The sequence below is a fragment of the Puma concolor genome, chromosome D3 (assembly GCF_028749965.1).
Source record: "Puma concolor isolate L17-30 chromosome D3, mPumCon1.1.hap2, whole genome shotgun sequence".
Lineage (NCBI taxonomy): Eukaryota > Metazoa > Chordata > Mammalia > Carnivora > Felidae > Puma > Puma concolor.
In genome coordinates, this window is record NC_141678.1 from 53,511,529 (window position 1) to 53,538,964 (window position 27,436).

General features: G+C 39.7%; 2 protein-coding genes across 2 annotated transcripts in view; one reads left to right on the forward strand and one right to left on the reverse strand.

Annotated features, from left to right (window-relative positions):
* Nucleotides 1-502: 502 nt before the first annotated feature.
* On the reverse strand, nucleotides 503-9,878 carry LOC147575570 (uncharacterized). Its single transcript, XM_086682679.1, has 2 exons — nucleotides 9,085-9,878; nucleotides 503-597 (listed from the first exon to the last, which is right to left on the reverse strand). Exon 1 carries the CDS (start codon nucleotides 9,864-9,866, stop codon nucleotides 9,126-9,128), a length of 741 nt encoding a protein of 246 aa, XP_086538805.1. The 5' UTR covers nucleotides 9,867-9,878; the 3' UTR covers nucleotides 503-597; nucleotides 9,085-9,125.
* Nucleotides 9,171-27,436, forward strand: part of DSG2 (desmoglein 2) — a 50,011-nt gene continuing 31,745 nt past the window's right edge. The window contains exon 1 of the mRNA XM_086682674.1: nucleotides 9,171-9,345. Within this exon, the coding sequence (XP_086538800.1) occupies nucleotides 9,307-9,345 (39 nt within the window). The 5' untranslated portion in view covers nucleotides 9,171-9,306. The remainder of the gene's footprint in view (nucleotides 9,346-27,436) is intronic.

Here is a 27,436-nt window from a genome sequence, read left to right on the forward strand (position 1 = left end):
TAATGTATCTGGTCTCTAAGAAATAAAAGTAAATAAAATGTTCTATAGAAGTGCCATCATCTTGTTATGCCTAAAAACCTAGAAGCCATAATCTTCCTCCATTTTTTTTGTTTTAGATGGTTTATCCATACTTCTGAAGTGAAAATCCAACATAAAAAGAACAATAAAACATACTCTATAGACTTAAAATCCCAATTATTGAAAATTGCAAAGTGTAGACTCATTCTCCCACAGTGCCACACAATGGAAACTCACAACGGCACTTTTATGACCCATAAAGCAATTCTTTACATCAGCTTTCACTTGGGTTTTACTTTGCTCACCAGTAAGTCTTCCCTGTAATACTACTCTGCTTAATTTGTTGAGTTGTCATCAAATTTGCTGATTACTTCAGATGAATACTCTAATCCTAAAGTCAAGAAAGAAGTATGATAATACACTCTCCTCCTCTTTCATACCCCTAGAAGAATTAGTCACAAGAAGTCTTTGTTGACTGACTTACCTCTACTGTAGCTGATTCTGCATGAAATGGGTGTGACTGTCCCCAAAGGTATGACATCATTCAGATATTGTTTCAGTAAAAGTTGAGAGGTCCACCTGAAAAAAAAGATGGCAAGTAAATTAGCAGACAATTGACTAGTCAAACAAGAGGTCTATAATAATGTTCATGATAATCATCATGAATAAAAAAAAAAATCTTTAACTGCAAATGCCCTTAGACAAGTTTCTTTAAAGCCAAATTATCAAGAGCAATTTTTTCCCATTGGCTTCTTTGTATCAACATTTTGCTTAACTGGTTTGCTTAATGATTGAATATATTTCTGTCTAATAAAATCTCTAAGTGGGAACTAGATGGGGGGGGGGGGGGGGATGAAATTCAAATTAGGTCCACTGCCAAAACAAAAACAAAAAGCAAAAAAAAAACAAAACAAAAACAAAAAAAGTACAGTTCAAACAACACAGGCTTAAAAACAAACATTTTCCTAAAATGCTCAGGCACTGGAGACATTTTGAATGTCTTTTCTTATTATCGGTATTGCTTCAACTCTCCAACTCCCTAGGTGTGTATAAATGTAACTGAATTAATGAAATTAGTATTTGTCATGTTAACAGATTTTCAATTACTTATGCCACAAAAGTAACTATGCAGAAATAATCTGCCATTCATAATATCTAATTTGGGATTCAAGAACAGCATTATAACTTTAAATCACCACAGCTCATGTAAATGTGTCCTCCTAGTGGTTCCTGATATTGTTCTTCCACATGACATGTGTGACAGACGGCATTTGGAAGCTCATATCCGTCTCTGGACAAGATTACCTTGAGGCTGCGCTGGCCTTCCCAACTGGAATCAAGCCTCTTTCTCCACCTGAGGTGGATGTCAAAATGGAAGTAAGTAACATCGTTACTGAATAACTTTAAATGTGCTCTAATAATTTTAACAAGTCATTTACAAATTACAGAACTTGATTATTAACAAATTACTACATCGACTGATATGGTACTGAAATAAAAAGCTACCACCACCAAGATTAGTTCTGAAAGTAAATCAAAATGAGTAATTTAATTTTCTCAAATCCTTTTCTTTAAAATCAAAATTGTTGGGATGCCTGGGTGGCTCAGTCAGTTAAGCGTCCAACTTTGGCTCAGGTCATGACCTCACGGTTCATGAGTTCAAGCCCCATGTCGGGCTCAGTGCTGACAGTTCAGAGCCTGGAGCCTGCTTCGGATCCTGTGTCTCCCTCTCTCTCTGTCCATCACCCACTCGCACTCTCTCTGTCTCTCAAAAATAAATTTTTTTTAACGTTTATTTATTATTGAGAGACAGAGAGACACAGCATGAGCAGGAGAGGGTTAGAGAGAGGGGAGACACAATCTGAAGTAGGCTCCAGGCTCTGAGCTGTCAGCACAGAGCCTGATGCAGGGCTCGAACTCACAAACTGTGAGATCGTGACCTGAGCCAAAGTCGGTCGCCTAACCAACTGAGCCACCCAGGCGCCCCAAAAATAAATAAACTCAAAAAAATTAACAATTCTAATTTTTTTAAAGTTTATTTATTTTGCGAGAGACAGACAGAGAGCGAGCATGAGTAGGGGTAGAGTAGAAAGAGAGGGAGAGAGAGCGAATCCCAAGCATGCTCCGCACTGTCAGCGCAGAACCTGACTTGGGACTTGAACTCACAAACTGTGAGATCATGACCTGAGCTGAAACCAAGAGTCAGAAGCTTAACCAACTGAGCCACTCAGGCGCTCCAAAATTGTTCATTATTTTTGAGATTCTCCTCCTCTCTACTAAAGTATTTACAATTATCATTCTGGATTATTTGGAAAAGATCTTTAAAGCCAATGTTTTACTACTAAGTTTGCTCTCCAAAGTTACTGAATCTCTTCTGTTTCAAGTTTTTCATACACATAAGAACATCCCTGTCTACGTGCAAATGAATGAAACAATTGCCAAGAAACCAATACTCCTTTCTGTCTTCTGAGAGGTGGTTTTTTTTTTTTGTATTTCCCTAGGCTCATTAGTCACATTGAGTCATCGGGATGGTTTCTACCTGACACCCTCAGTAAACACTCCCATGCCTGCGGTAAGCCCTGCAAGTCCTGTCATGCTGGGGATGGATTCCAGCCCAGGGTTGTAGTTAACAACCACTCTCCTCTCTTCCCCAGCCACCGCTATTTCCCTTATCTTTCCAAGAATTCCCACAGGCAAATCCTGGGGTAAAACCAAAGCCAGAAACTTATTCTGAAATTTTTTTCAGAAAATGTAGTCACACAGAGATAAAAATCAACATTCCCAAGCATCACACTCCTGTTAATAAATGCTTCCTTTGTTCACCTCCAGAGGGAAGGAGATTTTCCATATTGTTTATGGTTTTGCACTTTGTCCCCCTTGCAAGGAAGGGAGCCTTAAAGAAGACAGCAATGTTCTCCATTAGTCTCTGAACTTCTTCACTTTCTGCTGTGCAGTCAGCCTTAGCAAGGCCCATCCTTGACAAAATTGTGAGGGAGAGGGATTTTGTCCACAGTGAAGCAGGCTTCCCACCTCAGTTGGCGACATTTACTCACACCCTCCCAGGAACATAATTGTCTCTTGTTCTTTCCCCCTTGACTCTCACTTTAAAGGCACACATGCACACACACACATACACACACACGCACACACCCTATCCTCCAAAATAACCTTGAGTATCTTCACTTAGTCATTCATTTACACTTTCAACTAATATTTACTGAAGACCTACAAAGGCTTAGGCAATGTTCTAGATGCTGGATACATAGAAGTTCACAGAGAAAACCCTCATGAAGTTTACATTCTAGTAAATGGCAACAGATAACACATAAATGCACAGTCTTTTAGACTGAGATGTGCCAGGAAGAAAAAGGAAGCAGGGAAGGGGTATGGGGAGCTCTAGGGGCAGAATTATTAGATTTGTAAATGAATGTTCAGAGAAGGCCTCACCAACAAGGTATTATTTGAGGGGGGCAAAAAGTGAAGAGTGAGGGAGTAAACCTTATACATGTCTGGAACAGAACCTTCTAGAAAAAAGGAACAGAGAGTATAAAGTCTTGGAGGTGGAGGAGCCTGGGTGGCTCAGTCGGTTGGGCGTCCGACTTCGGCCCAGGTCATGATCTCACAGTCCATGGGTTCAAGCCCTGCGTTGGGCTCTGTGCTGACAGCTCAGAGCCTGGAGCCTGCTTTGAGTTCTGTGTCTCCCTGTCTCTCTCTGCTCCTTCCCTACTCACACTCTGCCTCTCTCTGTCTCTCAAAAATAAATAAACATTGAAAAAAAATTAAAAAAAAAAAGACTTGGAGGTGGAGCATGCCTGGGCAACCTGTGATACCTGCTGTGATGTAAATGACTGATAAGAGATTGACATGCCACCCTCCCAGTACTCCGCCTGTAACAGTAGAGGGACCCTCCAGTTAAAGGATTTCAGACATTAGTCAGTGGGAGGGAGGAGCATCTGATGGGACACCAAAGACTTGCTGAGGTTTCCTAGACAACTTGAGCTGCTGTTTTGTGCACACTGCCATCCAGCATTATTATAGTCCTATCACATTTTAAAACTAGTGTGATTCATTTCAAAAAAAAAAAAATCTCTTAAGATATCATCAGTACTCTACTGAGACCCAAGTAGAGATAATTTGGGGGATTTTCTGCCAGGCCAAATACTATTTTGCAATTGTAGCATCCCCCACTAATTCTCCTCTGCCCTGTGAACAACGTTAACAATCTCCTTCAGCCATTTGGCTGAGGGGCTTTGTAGCCAAGCAGCCAGTTCTCCTGTATTGACTCACAAGGAGGAGCCTGTGGGGAAAAGCTCAGTTAGCACTGTGACTCACGTGCAGGCCTCTCTCGCTCATAAGGGTGTTGTCTGCAGCTATACTCTCGGGCTGACTACTGTTGCCCCACAGTGTGGTGACTGTTCATTAAGACATGCTGGCTCCTCTGGGCTAGACCACAGGGCTTGCAGGCTGCTAGACTTTGATTATTACTCTGTAAGTTCTAGCTCAGAAAGGCCATAAAGCTTTTTTCACCCTGTTATTAGAGGCCAGCCCCCACCCCAAGTAGGCCAGTTCTCCTCTCTCACTGCCCAAGGTGGATGTGGCTCGTGATCCTTCAAACTGGAAAGTCCACGAAAATCTCAACATCCTGACTCTCTAGTGTCTGTGATGTCACTCATGGTTTGGCTTTTCTGGAAAATGACCATGGCTCCTTCCCCAGGATTAAGGGGAAAGACGATCCTCTCGCATTTCCCCATACAGAAAGTAATACCCTGTCTTCTCAACTGGCCCCTGAGCTCCTCCAACTTCACCCCGTGCCTCCCCTCCTGCCACACTCAATTCCATGTATATACTGACACTCACACCTCTTAACTATTGCCAGGCCACTCTGCAACCCTAACTCACATCACCCTCTGCTATCCTTCCCCTGTTCTTGAGCTGCAGTGTGGTTGGGGAAAACACACATACACAAAAATAACACATATGTGTGTGTGCCTGCAGTGTGTGCATGTACACGACACACATACACAATCCCAGACCAACATTTTCTGACTAGATCCACCATTAATTCATCTACAGTAGATATTTCAAACACCTTCCCTTATAATACTGTTTATTTATCATTAGTTCCTTCCAGTATATGAGCTTAGTTCAACAAATCAAATATTTGCTGGATACGAGAGGCTGGCCCCACTATGAATATGATATGGGCTCTGCTTTCTAAGTACTAACAACCTTGAGAAAGCAAAATGGGTGGAGTAGCAGACACAGATGAAATCACCATTAGCCACAATGTGATTGCTGCTACAAAGGTTGTATGAATCATTCTAAATGGAACCACAGAGAATAAAGGGAAAGGTAACTAATTAGAGATGGAGAGTATGGAAAAAGGAGAATTGAGACTGACTCTCGGGTTCTTGGCTTGGGTGGCCAATTGACAAGGCATGTGAGAGGCATATGAGGAAGTTGTAAGCTTGAATTAAAGGGATTGCAGAAATCTTTTTTTGTCAGTATGTTAGTTTGACATCCCTACAAAATTATTATGGAACTTTGAGGTCCCTATGAAATATCCAAATGATAATATTCCCATGTTTGAAGCTTAGGAAAGAGAGCTGTAATGGGTTTGCACAAGGAGTGTGCCTACAGAATCATAGTACCAATTAAGAAAAACAGAAGCAAAGGAAAAAAACTCAAAAGGCATAAGCATTTAACAGGTAGGCAGACAGTAAGAAATAGAGAAAGAAAGAAAATTAGGTTACTGTTTCTGCCTCATAAATCTATCTGCAATTGTGTTTTCCTTCTCATTTCAAACTACTTGCTAGACTTTTCTAATTGGATATTGCTGTAACTATCTCAGTACAATTTTCACTGAAAAAAAAACAGAAGCTTTTACTTCTGACTTTCTTCTTGTGTTAATGTGAGTAAAATAATGCTTTCTTCACAGAAATCTGAAGCCCTTGACTCTCCACCAACAAGTACTCAACTCTGTTTGAGTTTCTCTGTCCTGGCAGGGTCAATGTGTCCTTCACAATTATTCATCCTTTATGAATCTGCTCAGCACATCACCCCTACAGTCCCCACCTAAAGCATTCTCTAATACCATGGCACTCAGTGAGAATTAGGGATTCTCTTCCCTAGGTTTGCTTTATACCCTGCACATAGTTCTACCACTGCATTTATAATAGTTTATAAGTTCCGTAGTTACATTATTTCCTAAGTACCTATTTTTGTTTCTTTGGATGAGGAAATACTTATTTATCTTTGTACTCCCAATAAAATGCAAATGAAATGTTTGTTGAACAGGGACAAACTAAATGTTGAATAAATGAAGGAATAAATGAGCAGAACTAAGCCAGAAAACAGATTCCTTCTTTTACTGCCTTTTCCACATTAGGTAGAGGCATTTCACATTTTTTCTTGTATCTACATAGCTTTTATCTATAGACTCTCTATAAGTAAGCCCCCTGACCATAATGACCATTTTCTATGTTGTAACGGCCACATATTATGATTTGGAAATCAGAAATCACCCAATTTAGCTCTCATCTCTTTGACATTAATTCTGATACATATGCTCGTTGGGATTTTTAATGGATTTAAAGGGTCAGTCATCTATCAAACTATTTGCCAAGAACTGTCAACGTATAAAGTGTTCTTTGATGCTGAGAATGTGTTGGGGGTAAAGAGGTGGTGATAGTAGGAAAATGAGATGTTAATTTTTGTTTTTACAAAATTTTTGTGTTTGAGATAATATTAAGAGATGATTCTAATAAACTAATCACTTAAAGCTTATTCTTCTCTGTGTGTATGTGTGAAGCAAAGTATTCTGGGAAACACAACTCAGGTAGATAATTTTGAATATATCTAGATATAAGAGCTAATTATTTGCACAAAGTATAATTTGAACTGATGCATTATAAGTACATGTTTTAAGAAAAGTACATTTAATGTTCAACTAATTTAGGGGAAAATAAAAACCCCGTAAATTAAGTCATTGACATCTTGTTAACACTCAATTGATTATAAAGCAATCAAGAGCTTTGTTAGTAATGGTATTTTTTCCTGTGTACAGAGATTTATGAAATAGATTTACTATCATGCCAGGAAAAAGAAGTCAAGAGCTAGAGAAGTGTTTCATCTGACTTGAAACAAGTTCCCTCAAGTCACTGAGTCATAAATTTCAGAACTTTTAAAGGGGAGCTAATTCGAGAATGACATACTATGGCTCTGGATAGTGTATGTGTTGACACTCTCTCAAAGCCTTGGAATAAATGTCTTCTAGAAGAATACAATTCTGAAACTGACTTTGTCAGCCTCGGGGGGAGACCCAACAATCCAACAGAAATACAGTTTGCGGTAGCTATTTCTCATTCTGGAAGCTACAATTATCATCATTACTAAACAGAAAACAAACCCTTGATAATGAGGCATAAATACTTGCCTATAGGACTCAGGTACAAGAGTACTAATTTTAGGTAGGATTGATATATAGTCTTCAAGGATGATCTGTGAAAGTGTTCTGGTAAAGCCTGCCTTATTTATTTAGATTTCCCAGAGTGATGGGGAATGGGAATTATCACCAAGGTGCTACCACCCACGTCTAGCTCAAGACAAAGGAATGGAAACTAGGAGACTTACTTCTCTCCTGACTCAACTATGCATCCAATGCTTAAGAGCCTCCCTGGTACTCAGCACTGTCCTAGGCACTGGAAACAGAGTGGAAACTAAGCAGACACTCTTCCTATATACTTAGTCCTCAACTAACTTAATCACTAACACTTAAGTAATAATATGAGAAAAGTCACTCAGCAGTTAAGCCCTAAACAAATAGAGGAGAACGTGGTTTCTCTCCACTCCAAGAGGGAGGGGTGCTTGGCAGCTAGGGAAGAAAGGGACTAAAGAGAAGATGCCAACTTACTGGATCTGAAAAACTGGCAAGATCAGAGCTAGGGAGAGAGGGGTATAAAAAACTGGGAAAGGGACAAGAAAGAGGGCACTTTTGACTACAGAAGGAACTCTGCTATTTTGTTCACAGCGAATGCCAAACTTCTCTTTCTAGTAGGATGTCAACACTTTATACTTTCCTAGGCACTTCCACTACTCCAACATCAATAGTTCACGTTTCGTAGAAGCTTCCTAACCTGGTGCTGATTCTAGTGCCTCCGTTTTTCAAGAAGAGTTCAACTTCACATTTATACCTGCAATAATTAGAGTTCTAATAACTACATTTATTGAACCCGATGTACTATAAACACCGTAGAAGGCTTCACATGCATTTTCCGATTTAATCTTCACAACAGCCCTTTGTGCTGGGTGTTGCTAATCCCATCTAGCAGATCTGGAACTAAGACACAGAGAAGTTGTCCAGGTCACACCGCTAGAGGAGCAAGGATTCTGACCTCTAGTTATGCTTTGTGTAAGAGATTTTGTAAATCATATCAAAGAGTCCATCTTTTCCTTAACAACCCCTGGAGTTTCCTCCTAGCCGTTTCTGGTTAACAGAGTCAACTGTCCGTTTAGATCATCTGTTATTTTTTTCTGTCTCCTTTACCCAGATAAGCTGCAAACCTGCTGGAAGCAATGAAGAGGCCTTGGGGAGAGAGGCAAGAGGCCTTCACAGAGCCAGCCACCTACATCCTGCTCCAGAACCTCCTTTCCCAGAAGGCAGGCCGCAGGCACCCCGGCTGCAGTGGGGACGCGGATGTCCGCAACACTGTCTTGTCCACTCCACCTGAGCTCCTGGCCCGCGCACATTCACAAAGTTCTGGACCCCTGGGCGGCCTCGGGTGGCCGGGCGCGGTCGCCAGGGGCCGGCAGGTCTCGCTCCGAAGAGCCAGCTTTGCCCTGGGGCTGGCGCCGAGCGGCTCACGCTGCTCAGGCCGAGTCCCGCCGGGTGGCCCAGAGCCTCCGTTGTCCCGGCCACTCTCCCGAGAGGAGGGAACGTGAAGGAGAGGACGGCGGGGCGGGGCCTGCCACCCAAAGTCCCCAGCCCAGGGACGTCACGGTCCCAGGTGCGTGTGCGACGAGGGGCGGGAGTCCACCGCGCGCCTCCCTCCTCCGAGGAATCCCCACCTCAGCGCCCACGACTCCGGCGGGCTCCCGGTTCCATTTTTTCACGGCGGCCGCACCTGGCACCGCGCCCCGGGACAGGGCGGCGCGGCGGTCGCGAGAACGACGGTCGGGGCAGGGGCTCCGGGGCGGAGCCGGGGTCGCGCCTGCGGGGACGCGGGGGAGCCGGCGGCGCCGAGCGAGACGAGCCGCCCCAGGCGAGGGCGCGGCGGAGGCGCGGACGCGATGGCGCGGAGCGCGGAGGGCGCCGCGCTGCTTCTTCTGGTGAGTGCGTGTAGCGGGGACGCGGAGCCCCGGGCGAGGGCGAGGGCGAGGGCGCGGGCGAGCAACTTGCCCGCCTCCGCCTGGGCAGAGCCCGGAGCCCGGCGCTCCCTCTTTGTGTCCGGAGGGTGGCAAAGGGCCGGGCAAGCTGCGGCGAGCTCCGACCTCGAGGCTTCGGGAAAACCGACCGCGACTCCGCGTTCGTGTGCGGACCTGTCTGAAGTTCTGCTCCACCGGCCGCCACGCTCCGGCCCCAGCGCCTTCCCGGGCTGTGATCTGTGGGTGTAGCGGGCCAGGAGGCGGGAGCGGCTTTCCTGGAGATCTGGGCTTTGTTTGCAGTCTTCTCCCTCCGACGGGCAACATGGAGGCAGGAGCCGGGCCTCCTTCCAGGAGGTTCGCGATGTTCTCCCCGGTCCCCGGGGCTGCCGCCTCGCGTCCGCCTCAGTGAAGCGGCCACACCGGGGAAACACCTGTATTCTTAGACGGCAGCGAAGGGCTACAAATAGGGTTTTCAAAAACCGCATTTTACAATTTAATTTTTGTTTGGTAAAGCCACGGTACCGTTAAAATCACCCACACACAGGTTTAACATCAAGTTCACAAAGTTGGTGTTTTAAAGCAATGTCCTGGTGTTAAAGACAAGAAACATATGCAATGGTAAGATTTTTTTTTTTTTTCCTTTTTAAAATGTGATAGAAAATCGAAGTGCAGGGCCACAGTCCAACTGACTTTTTGGAAGTTAGGAGAGAAAAGGTCTTGAACCACTGGAAAATACTGTTCGGTCTCTAGAGCTCCGTTTCTTATGCTTGGTTTCTGTGCTCAGATTGGATTTTAAATATATTTGTTTTCTGTTTGCTAAAGGAATTGCACATGATTAAGAAATGTGCCTGGCTTTAGGGGGTTTTGCTAAATGAGATTTGATAAAGTGACAGTTCTCCTAAGTGTGGGTTCATCTTCCTGAGACTTAAAATATATGTTCAGAGAGATGAGATACAAAATCATACTCCGTTTTCTTATATAATGGTTAACAATTTTTATAAACCACACAAGCTCATTCATTATATTAAAAGTTCTAATTTCCAAAAGATTACCTTTTCTCTATTCCAGAATTGCAGTGGGGGAGGGGGAAAATATATATTTATTTTTATATTAATATATTTATATATTGTTAATACTAGTTGATTATATTGATAGGTATTTTTTTCCTGTTGTGTGTGTGTGTGTGTGTGTGTGTGTGTGTGTGTGTGTGTGTGTATCACAGGGAAAAACACATGACTAATCCAATCTAGGGATTTCAGTGAACCCTCTCTTGGAATTATATGATAATTAAAACCTCTGGCACACCACTTTGTTTTCTCACTCTATTTACCCATTGCATATTGTCGAAGTCATTGAGGTAATTTTCAGCTCAAGCTCATTTTGTTAATAAAACTTCTCTGCGATAACTTAGGATTTTCTTTTTGGCCTCCAGAATAATAGAGCAACTAATACCCTCATTGTGATACCTCCTGGCTAAGGAGAATACCAAGCTAATACAGCACCTGGCTTACTCTGAGGGTTAAATATTAAATTCCTTTCACGTAGGAAAAGAAATTGCCTTTATCCTCAGATGGTATAACAGGCAGGCCAATTGAAGTACATTTATGGAGAAATAGGTAATAATTTACACATATTTTCTATGTTAGCAATCCAGTATTTTTACTCTCTTAGCCAATAGCTGAGTTCTTTATAAAGGGATTGTAATTAACTGAACTGGAACAGATTTTGGGGTATTCTTTGTATTTTCTATTATACTTTTTGTGACATAAATTTGAGTATGTTTCTTTTTGGTCAGTGAGCAGTGGACAGTTCCGCATTTTGCCCTCCAGGGTGTTTGAAATTGAAAGTGTCCTCTTTAGTAGAATGGAAAGCAATCATCTGCCAACTTCCTTAAGGAGTTCTTGAGGAAATGGGTCTTTCATAGAAGGGAATATAAATTGTATTCTGTATGGGTCAGAGTTCAGTTGCAGTGCTGATAACAATTCATTGTAGCCAGTTAAAGCAAGAAGGGATTTATTTCAGGGCATTAAGTTGATTGCATAAGTATAGGAAGGATTGAGGAAGGGGACTTCATTTTGAGTTGTCAGTAATGACTTCAAAGCCACACAGCCAAACCCAACCACTTAGGGAGCTGGTACCTTTCCTGTGATCAGAAACCAGCACTGCCACCCCCACAGTGTGGAAATTGCCAAGATCAAATGCTACTTTTGCTGCCAAGTCCAGAGCAGTGCCACATTTATTAGGATGCATGCCAGCTAAATGTACCAGGACCCAACCTCTTGACACCCATTACTCTAGTGATAGACACTAGAGCGGTAATAAGATGGCTGCAGAAACCCAACTACAGCCATATCTCAGCTTGCCAGCAAGCAGAGAATACACATAGCTTCTACCTCCTTCTTTCAGATCTCATGTAAATGAGATTGAACCTAAATCATGTTTAGAACTTCAGCTGCAAGGGAGTCTATGACACGTGGTCGTTAGCTTTCCTCTGCAGTTCAGGGAGACACATCAGAAGGGTGATACTGAGTGGCACCCACACAACTATCACATAGTCATTTGAGGCCAACTCTATCAAAATGGAAAGCAGAAATAATTTGCGAATAAAACCAATCTCTCCTCTTCAAGGGTTTTTTTTTGTTTGTTTTGTTTTTTGTTTTTTGTTTTTTTTTTACCTGGAATCCACCAACTACCAAATACTCCAAAGGTGGAATTCACAGGGTCCTTAGACATGGCTGGGAATAAATTACATATCTGTTTTTACTAATCTCTATCTGAATTTAGCATTTTTTTAACATTATGAGTGTAAGAAAGACACTGCCTTAGAATTAGTGGTACATGGACGTGTGGGTGGCTTAGTCAGTTGGGAGTCCGACTTCAGCTCAGGTCATGATCTCACGGCTTCTGAGTTCGAGCCCCGCATCAGGCTCTGTGCTGACAGCTTAGAGTCTGGAGCTTGCTTTGGATTCTGGGTCTCCCTCTCTCTCTGCCCTCCCCTGCTCATGCTCTGTCTCTCTCTCTTTCAAAAATAAACATTAAAAAACATTTTTTTAATAATCCCTTTGGTTTACAAAAAAAATAATAATAATTAGCAGTACCTGTGTCTTTGTCACAATAGAATTCACAAATATTGTCACATCATACTACAGTTATCTGAAAGGACCCTTTATTCTCATCACTAATAAACTTTCTTTTAGATCTAATTATTAATGTGTTGATAATGCAGTGCATGATATCACTGTACCACAGATTGGTGTTTCTTAAATTTTGACAACTATTTCAATATACGGGATTCATTCATAATCCAATGTTTTTTATTATGTAAATTTAAAAATAGTATTAGGAGAAAGGGCCATAGACTTCACCAGGCTGTTAAAGAGGGCACTTGGGGGAGAGATTTTCCAGTGACTGCCTCAATTTTGCCTTTGACTGAGTAAGCTTAGTTTTTAAAAATCAAACAACATTTTAAGGATTCTGTGATTGCAAATTGTGTTAGGAACAGTTGTATTTACTGGTGTATTAGCTTGTTAGGGTTACTATAACAAAGTACCAAAAATTGGGTGGTTTCAAACAGCAGAAATTTATCTCACAGTTCTAGATGTTACAAGTCCGAAATCAAGGGCTACATTCCCTCTTAAATCTGTAGGTTTCCTTCCTTGTCTTTTCCTGGTGTTTGGTGGTTCGCCCACAATCTCTAGCTTTCCTGGCCTCTTAGATACATCGCTTCTATCCTCCATCTTCACTTAACATCCTTCCTATGTCTTTTCCTATCATCTTACTCTACACACATCTGAGTCTACGTCCAAATTTCCCCTTTTTATAAATACACTGATCGTGTTGGATTAGGGCTCACACTAGTGACCTCAGCTAGGTTAAATCTGCAAAGACCCTGTTCCAAATAAGGTCACATTCTGAGATATTAGGGGTTAGGACTTTACCATATGTTCTTTTAAGAGATATATGTTCATTACATAACAAGTAAGTTCAACTATCTATAAATTATAAAAATTGCCATTATGCTTAATGTTTTAATATACGACTGGATAACAGAATTTAGAGTAAATTCAAGTATAATTTAGATGATACGTATTGAAGCCTGTAAGAGTAATCAGGTACATCCAGGGATTTTAGAAACATATGATTTCACATTTGTTTTTGTTTCTAAAAATTAAAAAGTTATGGAAAAATGTCAGCTCTTAACAGAAAATTCTTTAATACTGAACTTAGAGGGAATTATGATTAAAAAAAAAGTATGAGCATTCATTTGAGCTAAATTCTTCCCAATCATTAGACAGACCTGATGAACTAAATTAAAATCCCTAAGGCTGAGGTCCAGAAATATGTATTGATAGAAACTTTTCAGTTAATCTAATTATCAGACACATAGAAGAGTAAGAATTACTGCTCTCAATTTTGCAAAATAGTTTATTCATGGATGAAGCATGCCCATGTTTATATGGAAAAAATTATACATTGAACAGCAATTGGTATTTTTTAAACTGCCAAATTGTAGTAAAAATCAGAGGCCTTAATTGAAATCATAAGTGAGCTTTAGATCAATTTGAGCATGTCTTAGTCACAGCTTTTTTTCCCCTGTTTTTCAAAGTGCCACAAATTTTAATAGTTGAATAACACTTTTCAAACATATATGATGAGAGATTGTTTTCTCAGTTAAGTTTATCTTAAAGTATCAAATGTATACTACATATGACGTACTATTTTTGTTTATTTCAAATTATTAAAAACTATTAAGATTTTTATTATATGCAAAGCTTAGGGATTAGAGTCAAGGAATCTAGAACACCAGTATTTATACCATAGTGTAATGGTAATATGGTAATACTCACAAGAAAAAAAACTATGTAGAAACTAACCAAGGTGTTTAGTGACACCTTGCTCAATTTTAAACAACATACCTGACATTGGGAGATCATGAAAAAACCAGACATGTTCTGTCATCATGGTGTTTATGGTCTAGTAAATAAGTAAATGGCTAATTTCCAATTGGGTTATAGTCAGAAGAGCAATGATAAAAAGAATAGACACTACTATGGAGTTTACAGGAGGAGCTCCAGCACTGACCATCCCAGCCAAGATCTGAGAATAATTATAAATTAATGAAATCTGAAGAGAAGAAGGGAGAAGAATGTTCCAGGTAGAGAAAAGAGCAGTTGCAAAGGCCTGAAGACAAGGGCACGTGCTTGGAAGAAATGAAAGAGTTCATTGTAGCTGGAATGTAAGGCAAAACAACATACAGAAAGATGAGTGCAGCCTTCCTGATACCAAGGGAAGCCACAAAAGACTAATTAACAAGTAAGCATTTTTAGGGAGGTGTTCAAATTATTAAGAAATTAAAAAGATGAATTTTGGTTGAGTCGGTCAGGAAAGGGTCAAGAAAGAAGAGAGAGTTGTTGACCAATTGGGAACAATTTTGCCTCATTTTTTTTTTTCAAAAGAGATTTTTCCAAAATTTAGGATGTTGTAACCAAAGACGGGCAGAAAAGCCCATACAGTACAATGGAGGGAGGGTGCAGCCCAGTAGGAGGATTGTTTTGGGAGCAAGTATTCTCAAGGAAATATTGGGGGACTAAGATTTGAAAGGGGCATTTTGGTTGTCATAAGGCCCAAGATGCTACTGGTAGTTAATACTTCCAATCCAGGGATGCTAAGCCTCCAGCATTCTTCAGAACCTTCAAGAAGAATTTAGCTACTCATGAATACCTATAGCACTCCCACTGAGAAATGGTGATAGACAAATAGTGAGAGATTCTATTTAGGGATTCATCTCACCTCTGTTCTCTTTTGAAAATGCAAATATCAGGACAACTGGGTTGCTCAGTCACTTGAGTGTCCAACTCTTGATTTTGGCTCAGGTCATGGTCCCTGGTTTGTGGGATCTAGCCCTGTATCTGCCTCCATGCTAAGCATGGAGCCTGCTTGGAATTCTTTCTCTTTCCCTCTGCCCCTCTCCCCCACTAGCACTCTCTCTTTCTCTAAAATAAAAGAAAAAAAAAAAAAACAAGAAAATGCAAATATCTCTGGTTAATTGAAACTTGATACATTCATTCATTCAGCAAATATTACTGAGCATCTACTGTGTGCCAAACACGTCTATGTCTCACATCAAAATCACACCTGCATGGCAATTATTTTCATCAGCTAAGCAGGTGCTGCCTGGCTGAATGGAGAATGAGAGGACAAATTTGGGTGGAAATGAGATGAGAAGAGAGTTCAGATATCCGCTCTTCTAAAGTACCTCCATCCCATTACTCTTTCAAGTTCCCCACAATGCAAACTAAAAAAATAGAATAAAATTAGGAGGAGGGTTCAGATGGCAATGTAGAAAAATCCTGATCTCACCTCTTCCCACAGACACAATAAATCCACAACTATATATGGAATAATTCCCTGTGAAGGGGACCTAGAAATTGGGTCCCTCCACAGCAGGGGACAGCAACAAGGTAGGTAGAAGAGGACAACAGTAGTAGATATGGTTGCATATCTTCAATGATTAGTTAAGGAATGCACAAAATAATAAGACATAAATATCACATCAAAAACATAAAACATGAGGTGGGGGGCAGAAATGTAGTCCTTTTAGAAAGCATTCAAACTTAAGTGACCACCAACTTAAAATAGATGGTTATGTACATAGGTTGTTATATATGAACCTCATAGTAACCACAGCCAAAAACCTATAATAGATACACAAATAAAGTGAAAGGATTCCAAACAGCACCAAAGAAAGTCACAAATCATAAGAGAAGAAGAAAAGAACAGAGAACTACAGAAACAACCAGAAAACAATGAACAAAATGGCAATAAATACATACCTATCAATAATTAATTTAAATGTAAATGGACTACCTGCTCCAATCCAAAGACACAGAATGGCTAAATGGGTAAAAAACATCAAGACCCATCTATATGCTGCCTACAAGAAACTCACTTCATATCTAAATACATACACAGACTGAAAGTGAAGATGTAGAAAAACATTCCATATACATGGAAACAGAAAGCAATCTGGGGGTAGCAATACTTAGACAAAATAGACTTCAAAACAAAGGCTGTAACAAGAGATAAAGAAGGGGATCACATAATGATAAAGGGGTCAATTCAACACAAAGATACACCACTTGTAAATACTAATGCATCCAACACAGGAGCACCTAAATACATAAAGCAAATATTGACAGACACAGAGGGAGAAATTGGTGGTAATACAGTAACAGTAAAGGACTTTAACACCTCACTTACATCAATGGATAGATCATCTAGAACCAAAATTAAGAAGGAAACATTGACCTTGAATGACACAATAGACCAAATGGACTTAATAGATTATTACAGAATGTTTTCATCCAAAAACAGAAGAATACACATTCTTCTCCAGTGCACGTGGAACATTCTCCAGGATAGATCACGTTAGGCCACAAAACAAATCTCAATAAATTTAAGATTGAAATCATATTAAGCATTTTTTCTGACCACAATGGTATGAAACTAGAAATCAACTGCAAGAAGAAATCTGGAAAAAACAGAAACACATAAAGATTCAAACATGTTACTAAATATCTGTTGGGCCAATGAAGAAATCAAAGAGGAAAGGGGTGCCTGGATGGCTCTGTCAGTTGAGTAGCTGACTCTTGATGTTAGCTTAGGTCATGATCCCAGGTCATGGGATCAAGCCCTGCATCGGGCTCCACACTGATCATGGAGCCTGCTTGGGATTCTCTCTCTCCCTTTGCCCCTTTCTCCTGCTCGTGCACTCTCTCTCTGTTAAAAAAAAAAAAAAGAGAGAGAGAAAGAAAAAATTAAAAAGTACTTTGAGAGAAATAAAAATGAAAACACAATGTTCCAAAAGTCTATGGGATATAGCAAAAGCAGTTTTAAGAGGGAATCTTATAATAATACAGGCCCACCTCAAGAAACAAGAGAAATTTCAAATAGATAATTTAACCTTTCACCTGAAGGAACTAGGAAAAGAATAAAGCCTGAAGTTAGTAGAAAGAAGGAAGTAATAAAGATCAGAGCAGAAACATCTTAAATAGAAAAGAAACTACGAGCTGGTTTTTAAAAAGATAAAATTGATAAACTTTCAGCCAGACTCAAGAAAAGTATCAGAGCCCAAATAAATAAAGTCAGAAATGAGAAGTTAAAACCAATACCACAGAAATACAAATGATCATGAGACTGCTATGAACAATTTACATACCAACAAATTGGCAGCAAGGAAGAAATGGTTAAATTCCTGGAAATATACAGTCATCCAAGACTGATCATGTAAATTGGTACAGCCACTATAGAAAACAGTATGGAGGTTCCTCAAAAAATTAAAAATAGAGTTACCGTATGACCCAACAATTCCTCTTCTAGGTATTTCTCCGAAGAAAATGAAAAAACTAACTGAAAAATACATATGTGCCCATATGTTCATTGCGAGCCAACACATGGAATTTGCCTAAATGTCCCATCGATAAATGGATGTGATACACACACACACACACACACACACATCAACTGACCCACTGTGTCCCTTGCAGTGCCCTACTTTTTTGTCTAGTATCTTTCCTCCCTACTCAAAAGGTTTCCCCAAGATCTAAGCTTAACAGGTTTACAATCTGTGCTCTGAGAATTGCATCCTTCTAGCCATTCAGATTTTCAGGATCCTCTCACCCCTTCCCGTATCCTCCATGTATGAAGCATTGTCAAGGATTAGCTGTGTCCTAATGAAGACCTGCCTTCTCTTGGGGCACCTGGTTGGCTCAGTCGGTTGAGTGTCCAACTTTGACTCAGGTCATGACCTCATGGTTTGTGAGTTCGAGTCCCACATCAGGCTCTGTGTTGACAGCTCAGAGCCTGGAGCCTGCTTCGGATTCTGTCTCCCTCTCTCTCTGCCCCTCCCCTATTCATGCTGTCTCTCTCTTTCTCAAAAATAAATAAATAAACATTAAAAATAAATAAATACTTGCCTTCACCCATCCATCCTTGTGCCATTCCTCTATGCTGTTCCTCATTTTATCTCCTCTGGCTTATTACTCTAATGTTCAAAGTGTCACCTGCCTTTCATCTTCCACAGTACTGCCAGAAAACCTCTGGAGCTCTAGTGTTAGAGTATCCCTAATCAGAACTTGTCGATGACTCCCACTTATAAGATCAGTGAAGAATTTTAGCACAACTTTTTGTCCTTATTTTCTACGTACCACTGTAACACAGTCTAGGTGCCAAACTGCCAAACTTCTTGTTCTTTGCCCTCCATCTCCATGTAGTGGCACATGCTGCCTTTGAATGGATCGTTTCCATCTTCCTGCAATCTGCACAGATTCTGCTCCCTCTCAAGGCCAAGCCCACTGCCACCTCCTTCCCTAAACCTCTCCTGATTCCCCTAGCAGAAAGTGGTTTCTGCATTTCCCCAGAACTGTTTTTGCAACTGTCATTTGCACAATTAACTTTTTCTACCCTATGTTATAGTTATTTATATATTCTTTATCTCTCCTACTACACTGTGAGTTTCAGAGCAGAATCTAAATGTCATTTGTCTATACACTAGCTAATTGTCTGGGACACAGTAGTAGTCTTTAAAAACCCAAGAGTTGGGGCATCTGGGTGGTTCAGTCGATTAAGCATCAGGCTCTTGACTTCAGCTCAGGTTATGATCTCACGGTTGGTGAGTCTGAGTCCCACATCAGGCTTAATGCTGATAAATGTGGAACCCGCTTGGGATTCTCTCTCTCTACGTCTCTTCCCCTCCCAACTCGTGCTCTCTTTCTCTCTCAAAATAAATAAGTTAAAAAAAAAAGAGTCAAAGCATCTTTCTATGTTTGGGAAAGCTGGAATAATGTGAATTTCCTTTGTTTAAAAAATATATTTACTGGGGTACCTGGATGGCTCAGTTGGTTAAGTATCCAACTTTGGCTCAGGTCATGATCTGGCAGTTCATGGGTTCAAGCCATGCATTGGGCTCTGTGCTGACAGCTCAGAGCTCAGAACCTGGAGCCTTTTTTGGATTCTGTGTTTCCCTCTGTCTCTGCCCTCACCCCCTGTTCTCTTTCTCTTTCTCTCTCTCTCTCTCTCTCTCTCTCTCAAAAATGAATAAGTATTAAAAAATTTTTTAAAAACATATTTACTGTCTAATTAGTCATCAGTCTGACCTGAACTTCCAGATTTTTGATTTAGTTTCATTACAAATTAGAATTTTTCTCCAAAGGAAAGACAAGAGAGACAAAAAATGTAAATTAAGATTTGCCTAATTTCACAGATAATAGTCCTGCAAAAAGATTCATACAACTTTCTAAAGCCCTTGATTTTCACAGTTTTTAATTTTGCCTTCCACTTATTTGAGGCCAGTTGAAAATGCCTGTTTTCCAGTTTGAACCTTGGAGTACACTGTTGCCTTACTGACAGACCAGTGCCATCTAATGGTGAAGAGGGACAGTCTGAAGCTCGTGATTTTCTTAAACTTCGGGGGATGGAAATCTGGTTTCTTCATTTTTTTAGTGTAATTTTCAGGAATATATTACAGCAAACAGGTGGAAACAGCATCATTTTTGTCTATCAAATTATGTGAGATAATTTATATAGATTTACTAAGATTTTTCCTGATTCCAAAAGCATTCATAGCAGTTATAGAAAACAAATAACGATAAAATGGTAAAATATTTCAAAAATAATAAATGCTCAAGATCAGCAAAACTTAAACTAGAAAAGATGTAAAAGAGGAGGAAACACTATTTAAAGTAATCCTGTTATATTGATTACTACTTCTAAAATGAAAAATCTTCTTGTGATAGAAATCACTCAGTTCCTGTATTTCCTAGTTTAGAATCTATCGTTTCACACATCTTTGTAGTTGAGGATTTATTATCCAGTCAATGAATTATCCAGGCTCATTCTTCCCTTTCCTTTGCTACTCTGGTTTTATACAATGGTTTTCAAAAGTGTGATCAGACCTTAAGCATCAGCATAACCAGGAAACTACAGATTCTTATGCCCCCCGATTCACAGACTGATAACTGGAAATTCTCTGCTGGAACCTGGCAGTCTGTATTTTAACAAGGCGATTCTGATGCCACTCAAGCTTGAGAACCACTGCTAACATCCCTATTAGAAAATAATTGGGAAGAAAAAAGATTAAATATTTTAAAAGCTTACATTTAATTACTTGTTAGCAACTCTGATTTAAAAAAAAAAAAAAATGTTTTAAGGACCAAATAAAATAACATGGACTTTTATGGACCTTCAGTTTAAATGTCTATATCCAGGAAGATATAGGAGCAGTCTATGATGACACAAAACTCAACTTGAAGTAAGAATTCGTAATGTGACCTAACAACTCAAGGGTAGCACAGCATTGCCAAATCCACATTTTAAAATTTTGGGGGGCAGTTAATAATTCCAAAGAAAATATCTTCTTCTTTAAAGCTTCTTTAAAGTCATCAATATGACTCACTCAAAGCCCTATTTGTTACATTAAGATTAGCCCAAACATTATAAGAGTAGGTGAAAGGTTATGACAAATCATATAATTTATTACATTCAGTCTTAAAGTATGTAGTTTTACTATCTAAAATTCAAGCTCAGAATTGAAACATTAAAGTTAAAAATACTGCTTTTCTTGGCTATTGAGGTTTTTTTTAAGTACCAACTGTGAAAACAAATACAAGTGTATATATAAATTCAGTTTTTTTGTTTTTTACATTTTTTTAATGTTTATATTTGAGAGAGTGTGGGTGGGGGAGGGGCAGAGAGAGACAGAGACAGAATCTGAAGCAGACTCCAGGCTCTAAGCTGTCAGCACAGAGAACAATGCAAGGCCCAAACCCATGAGCCATGAAATCATGACCTGGGCAAAAGTCGGATGCTTAACTGACTGAGCCACCCAGGTCCCCCGTGATTAGTTTTTTTTAATAAAGCTACTCTAGGAATTGTCTTTAATGTATGGTCACATATAAGTTGAATAAAATATTATAGACATTTTTAAGTTGGTATTTTCTAAATGAATTATAATGTTTAGCCATAAAAAAAGACATTTTGTAAAAACTACGTCCCCTCCCTTAAGAAAAAAAAAATTAAGCAAGATTAAGAGAAAGAGTATAGTAGGTGAAATTCTAACATAAATCTGACCCTATCAGGTTGATCAGAGTAGCTCACCAAAATTACTGGTAATCTTACTGCAGTAAGAGTGCTTACTGCACTGGGTCACTTGAACCTAAGTTTATGTCATTACAGAGGTCCTGCCACGACCTTCTTGGGGCTACAGAGGCTAGTCTAGCTCTGTCTATACAAATAGAAAAATCAGGATATGCGATCATGGAAATAAACAAGTGGCATCCATGGCCCTAATGTCATCTTATTTCTATTAGATTATTTTCGCCAAAGCTGACAAAGCTTAGGAATGGATTGGGGATAAACCAAGGATCCTTGGGAGCAATTTCTGGTTTTGCCTTCCACACAGTAAAATGGAGAAACAAAGAATTTTAACACCTTCTTCTTCTTTGAAAGGGTGGGTGAGAATGGAGAATAACACAGGTGTTTCTGTGATTATCCAGGGGATGGGCATGAGTTTGACTAACTAACAACAACAGGTACATGCTAGATCATCTCTATTTGAGTCCTTAAGATTGTCTATTGACCACACTACTGACTTGCCAGAATAGAAATAAGCCATTAGAATAGAATGCCTCAAGTTTGGAATGGTGTTTAAACTACTTTGTATCCCTCTACATTTATCTCTAATAAGATATCTACTGGTCTGAGATATTAACGTGTAAGGAGTCACCTTACTATGGACTCAGAAACATGGAATAAATCTTCAAGATCATCTATTTCAGATCAAAAATGAATCAATCAGGAGGAGATGTCATCTAGTGATTCATAAGTCCTCCTGAATTCTGCTTGTTAAACTCATAAAGGTGACTTCATAATAGGAAGTCTTTTAAAGGTGCTGACCTTGAGAACAAACAGTACATTGACTAATCATTTTTTGCAGTGATGTTTGATTTGCCCTCATGCCTCTGCCAAAAGAAAAATTATTTTCTTGCCAGTTACCAGGAAGTCCAGTTTGACAAGATGAGTAGGATCCAGTGGTAAAAATAAAAACTTTTTTTTTAACTTTAGTAAATTGGATAAGCTTTTGAAGGATTTTTATGGTTTATATAAAAATACGACTTCTTTGGGTGCAAAGACTAGAAGTTTATTTTTCCTTTTCAGTCTTTTTTTTTTTAAGTTTATTCATTTATTGAGAGAGAGAGAGAGAGAGAGAGTGAGTGTGAGCAGGGAAAGGGCAGAGAGAGGGAGAGAGAGAGAATCCCAGCAGGCTCTGCACTGCTAGAGCCTGAAGCGGGGCTCAAACCCTCGAACCGTGAGATCATGACCTGAGCCGAAGTCAAGAGCCAGATGCTTAACCGACTGAGACACCCAGGCTCCCCTCTCTTCAGTATTAAAGGCATTTTGCACATGAAACTTTTCTGTCGCCAAGTTCCTGTGAGAAAAAAACTATAGATTTCATACTTGGGAGAAGCCATAATGGTCATCTCGTCCAGGCATTCTTGCGATGCTTGAAACCCTTTAACCACATCCCCACAGGATGTCACTTAAACTTACAGAGCTGGAAATGTTCAAAGGCAAATGGGAAGAAGTAGGAATGGAGGACAGAAGTCAGAGTGTCAGTTATTCCACTTACATTGCCTGCAATTTGGAAATTTGCATAAATCCATGGTCTCCTGAAATTTATATGACCTTCTTGGTTAGGTATTATAGTAGCTTCCTATCAAAGACACATGGTCTAAATCAAGGTATTTCAACCTCAGCATTTTGTCATTTGGAGCCAGATAATGCTTTGTTGGGGGAGCCTATCCTGTGCATAATAGGATATTGAGCAGCATCTCTGGTCTCTACCCACTAGATGCCAGTAGCACCTCACCGTGGTTTGACAACCTCCCTGCCCTCCACACTCGTTTCAAAACCAAAAATGTCTGCAGATGTTACCAAATGTCCCAGATGGCTCCAGGGTGGGGGAGGAAGTTGTATATGAAATCTCCCCCCCCCCCCCCCCCCCCCCCCACTGAGAACTGCTTGTACAAATTAAGGAAGTGCTCTGGAAACATCCAGATTATTTACTTGGAGTAAGTGGAAAGGAGTAGTTAAGATCTTAACTATTTCCTTAATCAAATAAGCAGTCTCACAATTAACAAAATGTTAGTACAATTCTCTTGGTTTTTTTGTTGTTTTTTGTTTCTGTTTTGTGCAAGTGTGGAGCAATTATTTCAGTCCATCATATTTTATTAAGTGTCTGTGAGAACAGGCTACTGCTGTAGGTGCTATAAAAATGCAGATAGCATTTACATAACTATTTGTAGAACTATTCCGTGACACCCTCAGCTTTAAGATGCACATCAATTTTTGTACCTTTTTCTTATAACACAAGAAAAAATATACAAATCACAAGTGTACTGAACTGCTGTATTTTCACAAACCGAACATAGCATAGGATCAGCAACCAGATTAAGAAACAGGACGATCAGCACCCAAAAGCCCTAACATCATCTCCACTGACTCACTTCCCTCTTGCAGCATCAACCTGGATTACTGATACCATTCCTCCCCCATGCCTGACCCTTCCATTTGCCAGAAGGTGTGCCTGACTTACTCCCCCATTCCATTCCAGTCTCTATGAAGATAGAATCTCTTCTGAGAGCCTCCTCACAGTCCTAAATCACTCTCTACCACACTGTCCCTGCTTTAATTTTCTTTACAGCTATCACAGCCTATTTTTGTCTGTCTCTCGAACAAGTAAGAATCCAAGAGGATAAGAACATACCATAGCATATTATAGAAGCTCAGGAATTTGAAGGCATGAATGAATCCAAATTTCAGAAATTTTAAGATGAAGAAAATGCAGATCATAGAATTAAGGAAATACCATCATAGTTCTATTTACTGAATGCCTGCTATATGCCAATCACTGCAATAATCACTCTCATATGTTGTATCTTTCAATATGCACTATAACCCTGCAATATGTGCTTTCAGATTCAAGTAACAAAACCCAACTGAAAGTAGATTAAACAAAAATAATGTTTAATATCTCTAAAAAATGGTCCATAGATGGGGTGGTCCCAGTTTTGACCAATTTTTTACCTCAGAGATGTTATGGTTTCAGTTTGGTTTCTCTTGTCATTTTATTAGCTCTCTCCTCGTGGTCACAGATGGCTCTAGCCATTCCAAATGTCGTGTCCTTGCTCAGCAATCTCCAGAAGAAAGTAAAAAGAGAGGCTGTACATATACTTCTCTTCTTATCAAAGAGGAGAGTCATTTCCAGGCTCTCCAGATATCTCATTGGCCAAAATTCTCTTCTACATTGTTCTAGGTTGAATGTTTGTGTCCTCCCACCCCACCCCCGATTCCTGTGTAGATGCCCTAACTCCCAAAGTGATAGGATTAGTGCCCTTACAAGAAGAGACAAGAGAGCCCAAGCTCAAGCTCTTCCTCTTCATGTGTGGACATAGCAAGAAGGCTGCTGTCTGCAAGCCAAGAAGGGAGTCCTTATTGGGAACTGACTTCGCCAGTACCTTATCTTGGACTTTCCAGCCTCCATAACTCTCAGAAATAAATTTCTGTTGTTTAAGCCACCCAATCTATAGTGTTGTTATGGCAGCCTGACCTGACTAATACACACATTTACGCATAAACTAGTCACCATCGAAGTGAAGGAGACTATGACGCTTTGGCATATACCAATCATTACTCAGCTCCATCACCTGGGCAGTGTCTACCTGCTACCTGAACAAAATGGGGTTTTGTAAATGCTAAAATGAGAGGAAATGACAATTAGCTATACAATTGAAAATGTCTGCCACAGATGTATTATTAATTCTTATGTTACACATAAGGAAACAAATTAGAGCAATTTATTGAGCAGAATCAGGATTTTAATCTAGGTATGACTGTTTCCTAAGTCATGCACTTTGCACCAGCTGATACTGCTTGTCAAAAATAATTACAACAGAGTCTTTTCTGTAATAACAAAGTTAAGAAAAACTCTGTTTTTATGATTCACCTGAAAAAGTGGCTGAGGAGACTGGGAACAATTTCATAATGGGTGTACTACATCTCTGTCCAGATCTTGGCTTCTTAATACCATTCCCCCCCTATTAGAATTCAGGGCTATTTGGAGAAATGGCACATTATAAAGCTGAAATAGGAGAAATAGAAGATGGCCCTGGAACATCTTGTGATGCTAGACAGTAAGGGAGAGCTCAAAATACAAAAAGGTGGGAACATGTCAAACATAGGAACAGAATCTAACCTGAAAGATCTTCCAGTGCCCAAAGCTGGAACTATTTGATTTGAACCACAAAATTAATAAAATAGTATTGGTTTATAACCCACAGAATAAAATAAATATGCATGAGTCCATACTGATATAAATGATTAAATGGATAAACAAATGAGGGAAGAGGAAATGAAGCTTTCCTGCCAAAGAATCCCATGTAATATGTATACATGCCTCTCTCATAGGAAGTGAGGCTTAATCTCTCTCCTCCCCCAGTCCCCACCCTAAAGGAGAGCTAGACTTAGTGACTCACTTGCAAGGAATAGAGTACAGAAAGGGAAAAGTAGAACTTCACAGTGGAGAAACCTGCAAAGGCTACCTTAGCCAACAACGTCATATGGCTATCCTGTACCCCTGATACAATGTGATGAAAAGGGCACTTCACCACTCCATGGTGTTCTTTCCAAAAGCACATCACCCTGGTCTGATCGTGAAATAAATCAACAGATAAAACCAAATTGGAGGACATCTTACAGGATATTTGGCCGGTATCAGAACTGTCAGGATCATAAACAGGGAAAGACTGAAAAACAGTCACAGACCAGAGGAGATATCCCAGTTGTAGTATGGGATGCTACCTGGATGCTGGAACAGAAAAAGGACATTAAGTCTGGAATTCAGCTAACTCTACGTTCTATAAATATACCAATGTCAGTATCTTAATTTTGACAAGTGTACAGTAGCTATTTAAGAAGTCAGTGGGGAAAATGGGCAAGGGAACCCTGCACTATCTTTGCAACATTTATGCAAATCTAAAGTCATTCCTAAATCTCAAAAAAAATCTATTTTTTAAATTTTTTAATGTTTATTTTTGAGAGAGAGAGAGAGAGTGCGAGCAGGGGAGGGGGAGAGAGAAAGGGAGACACAGAATCCGAAGCAGGCTCCAGGCTCTGAGCTGTCAGCGCAGAACCCGACGCAGGGCTCGAACCCACAAACCCACAAGATCATGACCTGAGCCAAAGTCAGATGCTTAACCCACTAAGCCACCCAGGCACCCCTTAAAAAAATCTATTTTTAAGTGTGTGCTAGCTAATTGAAACTAAGTATTGCTTTGAGTGTTCATTGTACCATTCACTCTACTTTTGCATATATTTTCAATTAAAGACTTAATATTAAATTCATGAAATAAAAGATTCTCTGCATTCAAGATATTACCAATCAGGAATGACAAAGTTTCTTGTGTTAACTACTGAGACAGTAGTAAATAAGGCAAACTTCATGTCTTTAATCCTAAATGAACAACTGCTACTCCTATAACATTCTACGGTTCTTGCTACTCAAGAACTGACAATGTCAGAATCACCTAAGAGCTAGTAGAAATGCAGGGTATAAGACTGAACTGCATACCTGCTGAACTGAAATCTTTATTTTTAACAAGATCCCCGGTGAGCAAAATGCATGTTAAAGTTTAAGAAACACTGTTTATAACCATATGATTGTCTACATTTCTTACAAATAACATCTAAAAACATCTAAAAAGTACATTCCAGGAAAAAAAAAAAATCAATGAAGAAATACTCTCATAAAGAGTTTGCATTTGAATAGAGAACTATTTTTATTTATCTACTAATGATATTTAGGATGATAACATTTAATAAAATAACATGTAACTATTATACCTTTTTTGCTAGACCAAATAAGAGTTTAGGGAAGAATAAAAGTGGTAACTTTTTTATCTATCCCTCAATATGGCCAGTACAAAGTAAAAAAATCAATGGT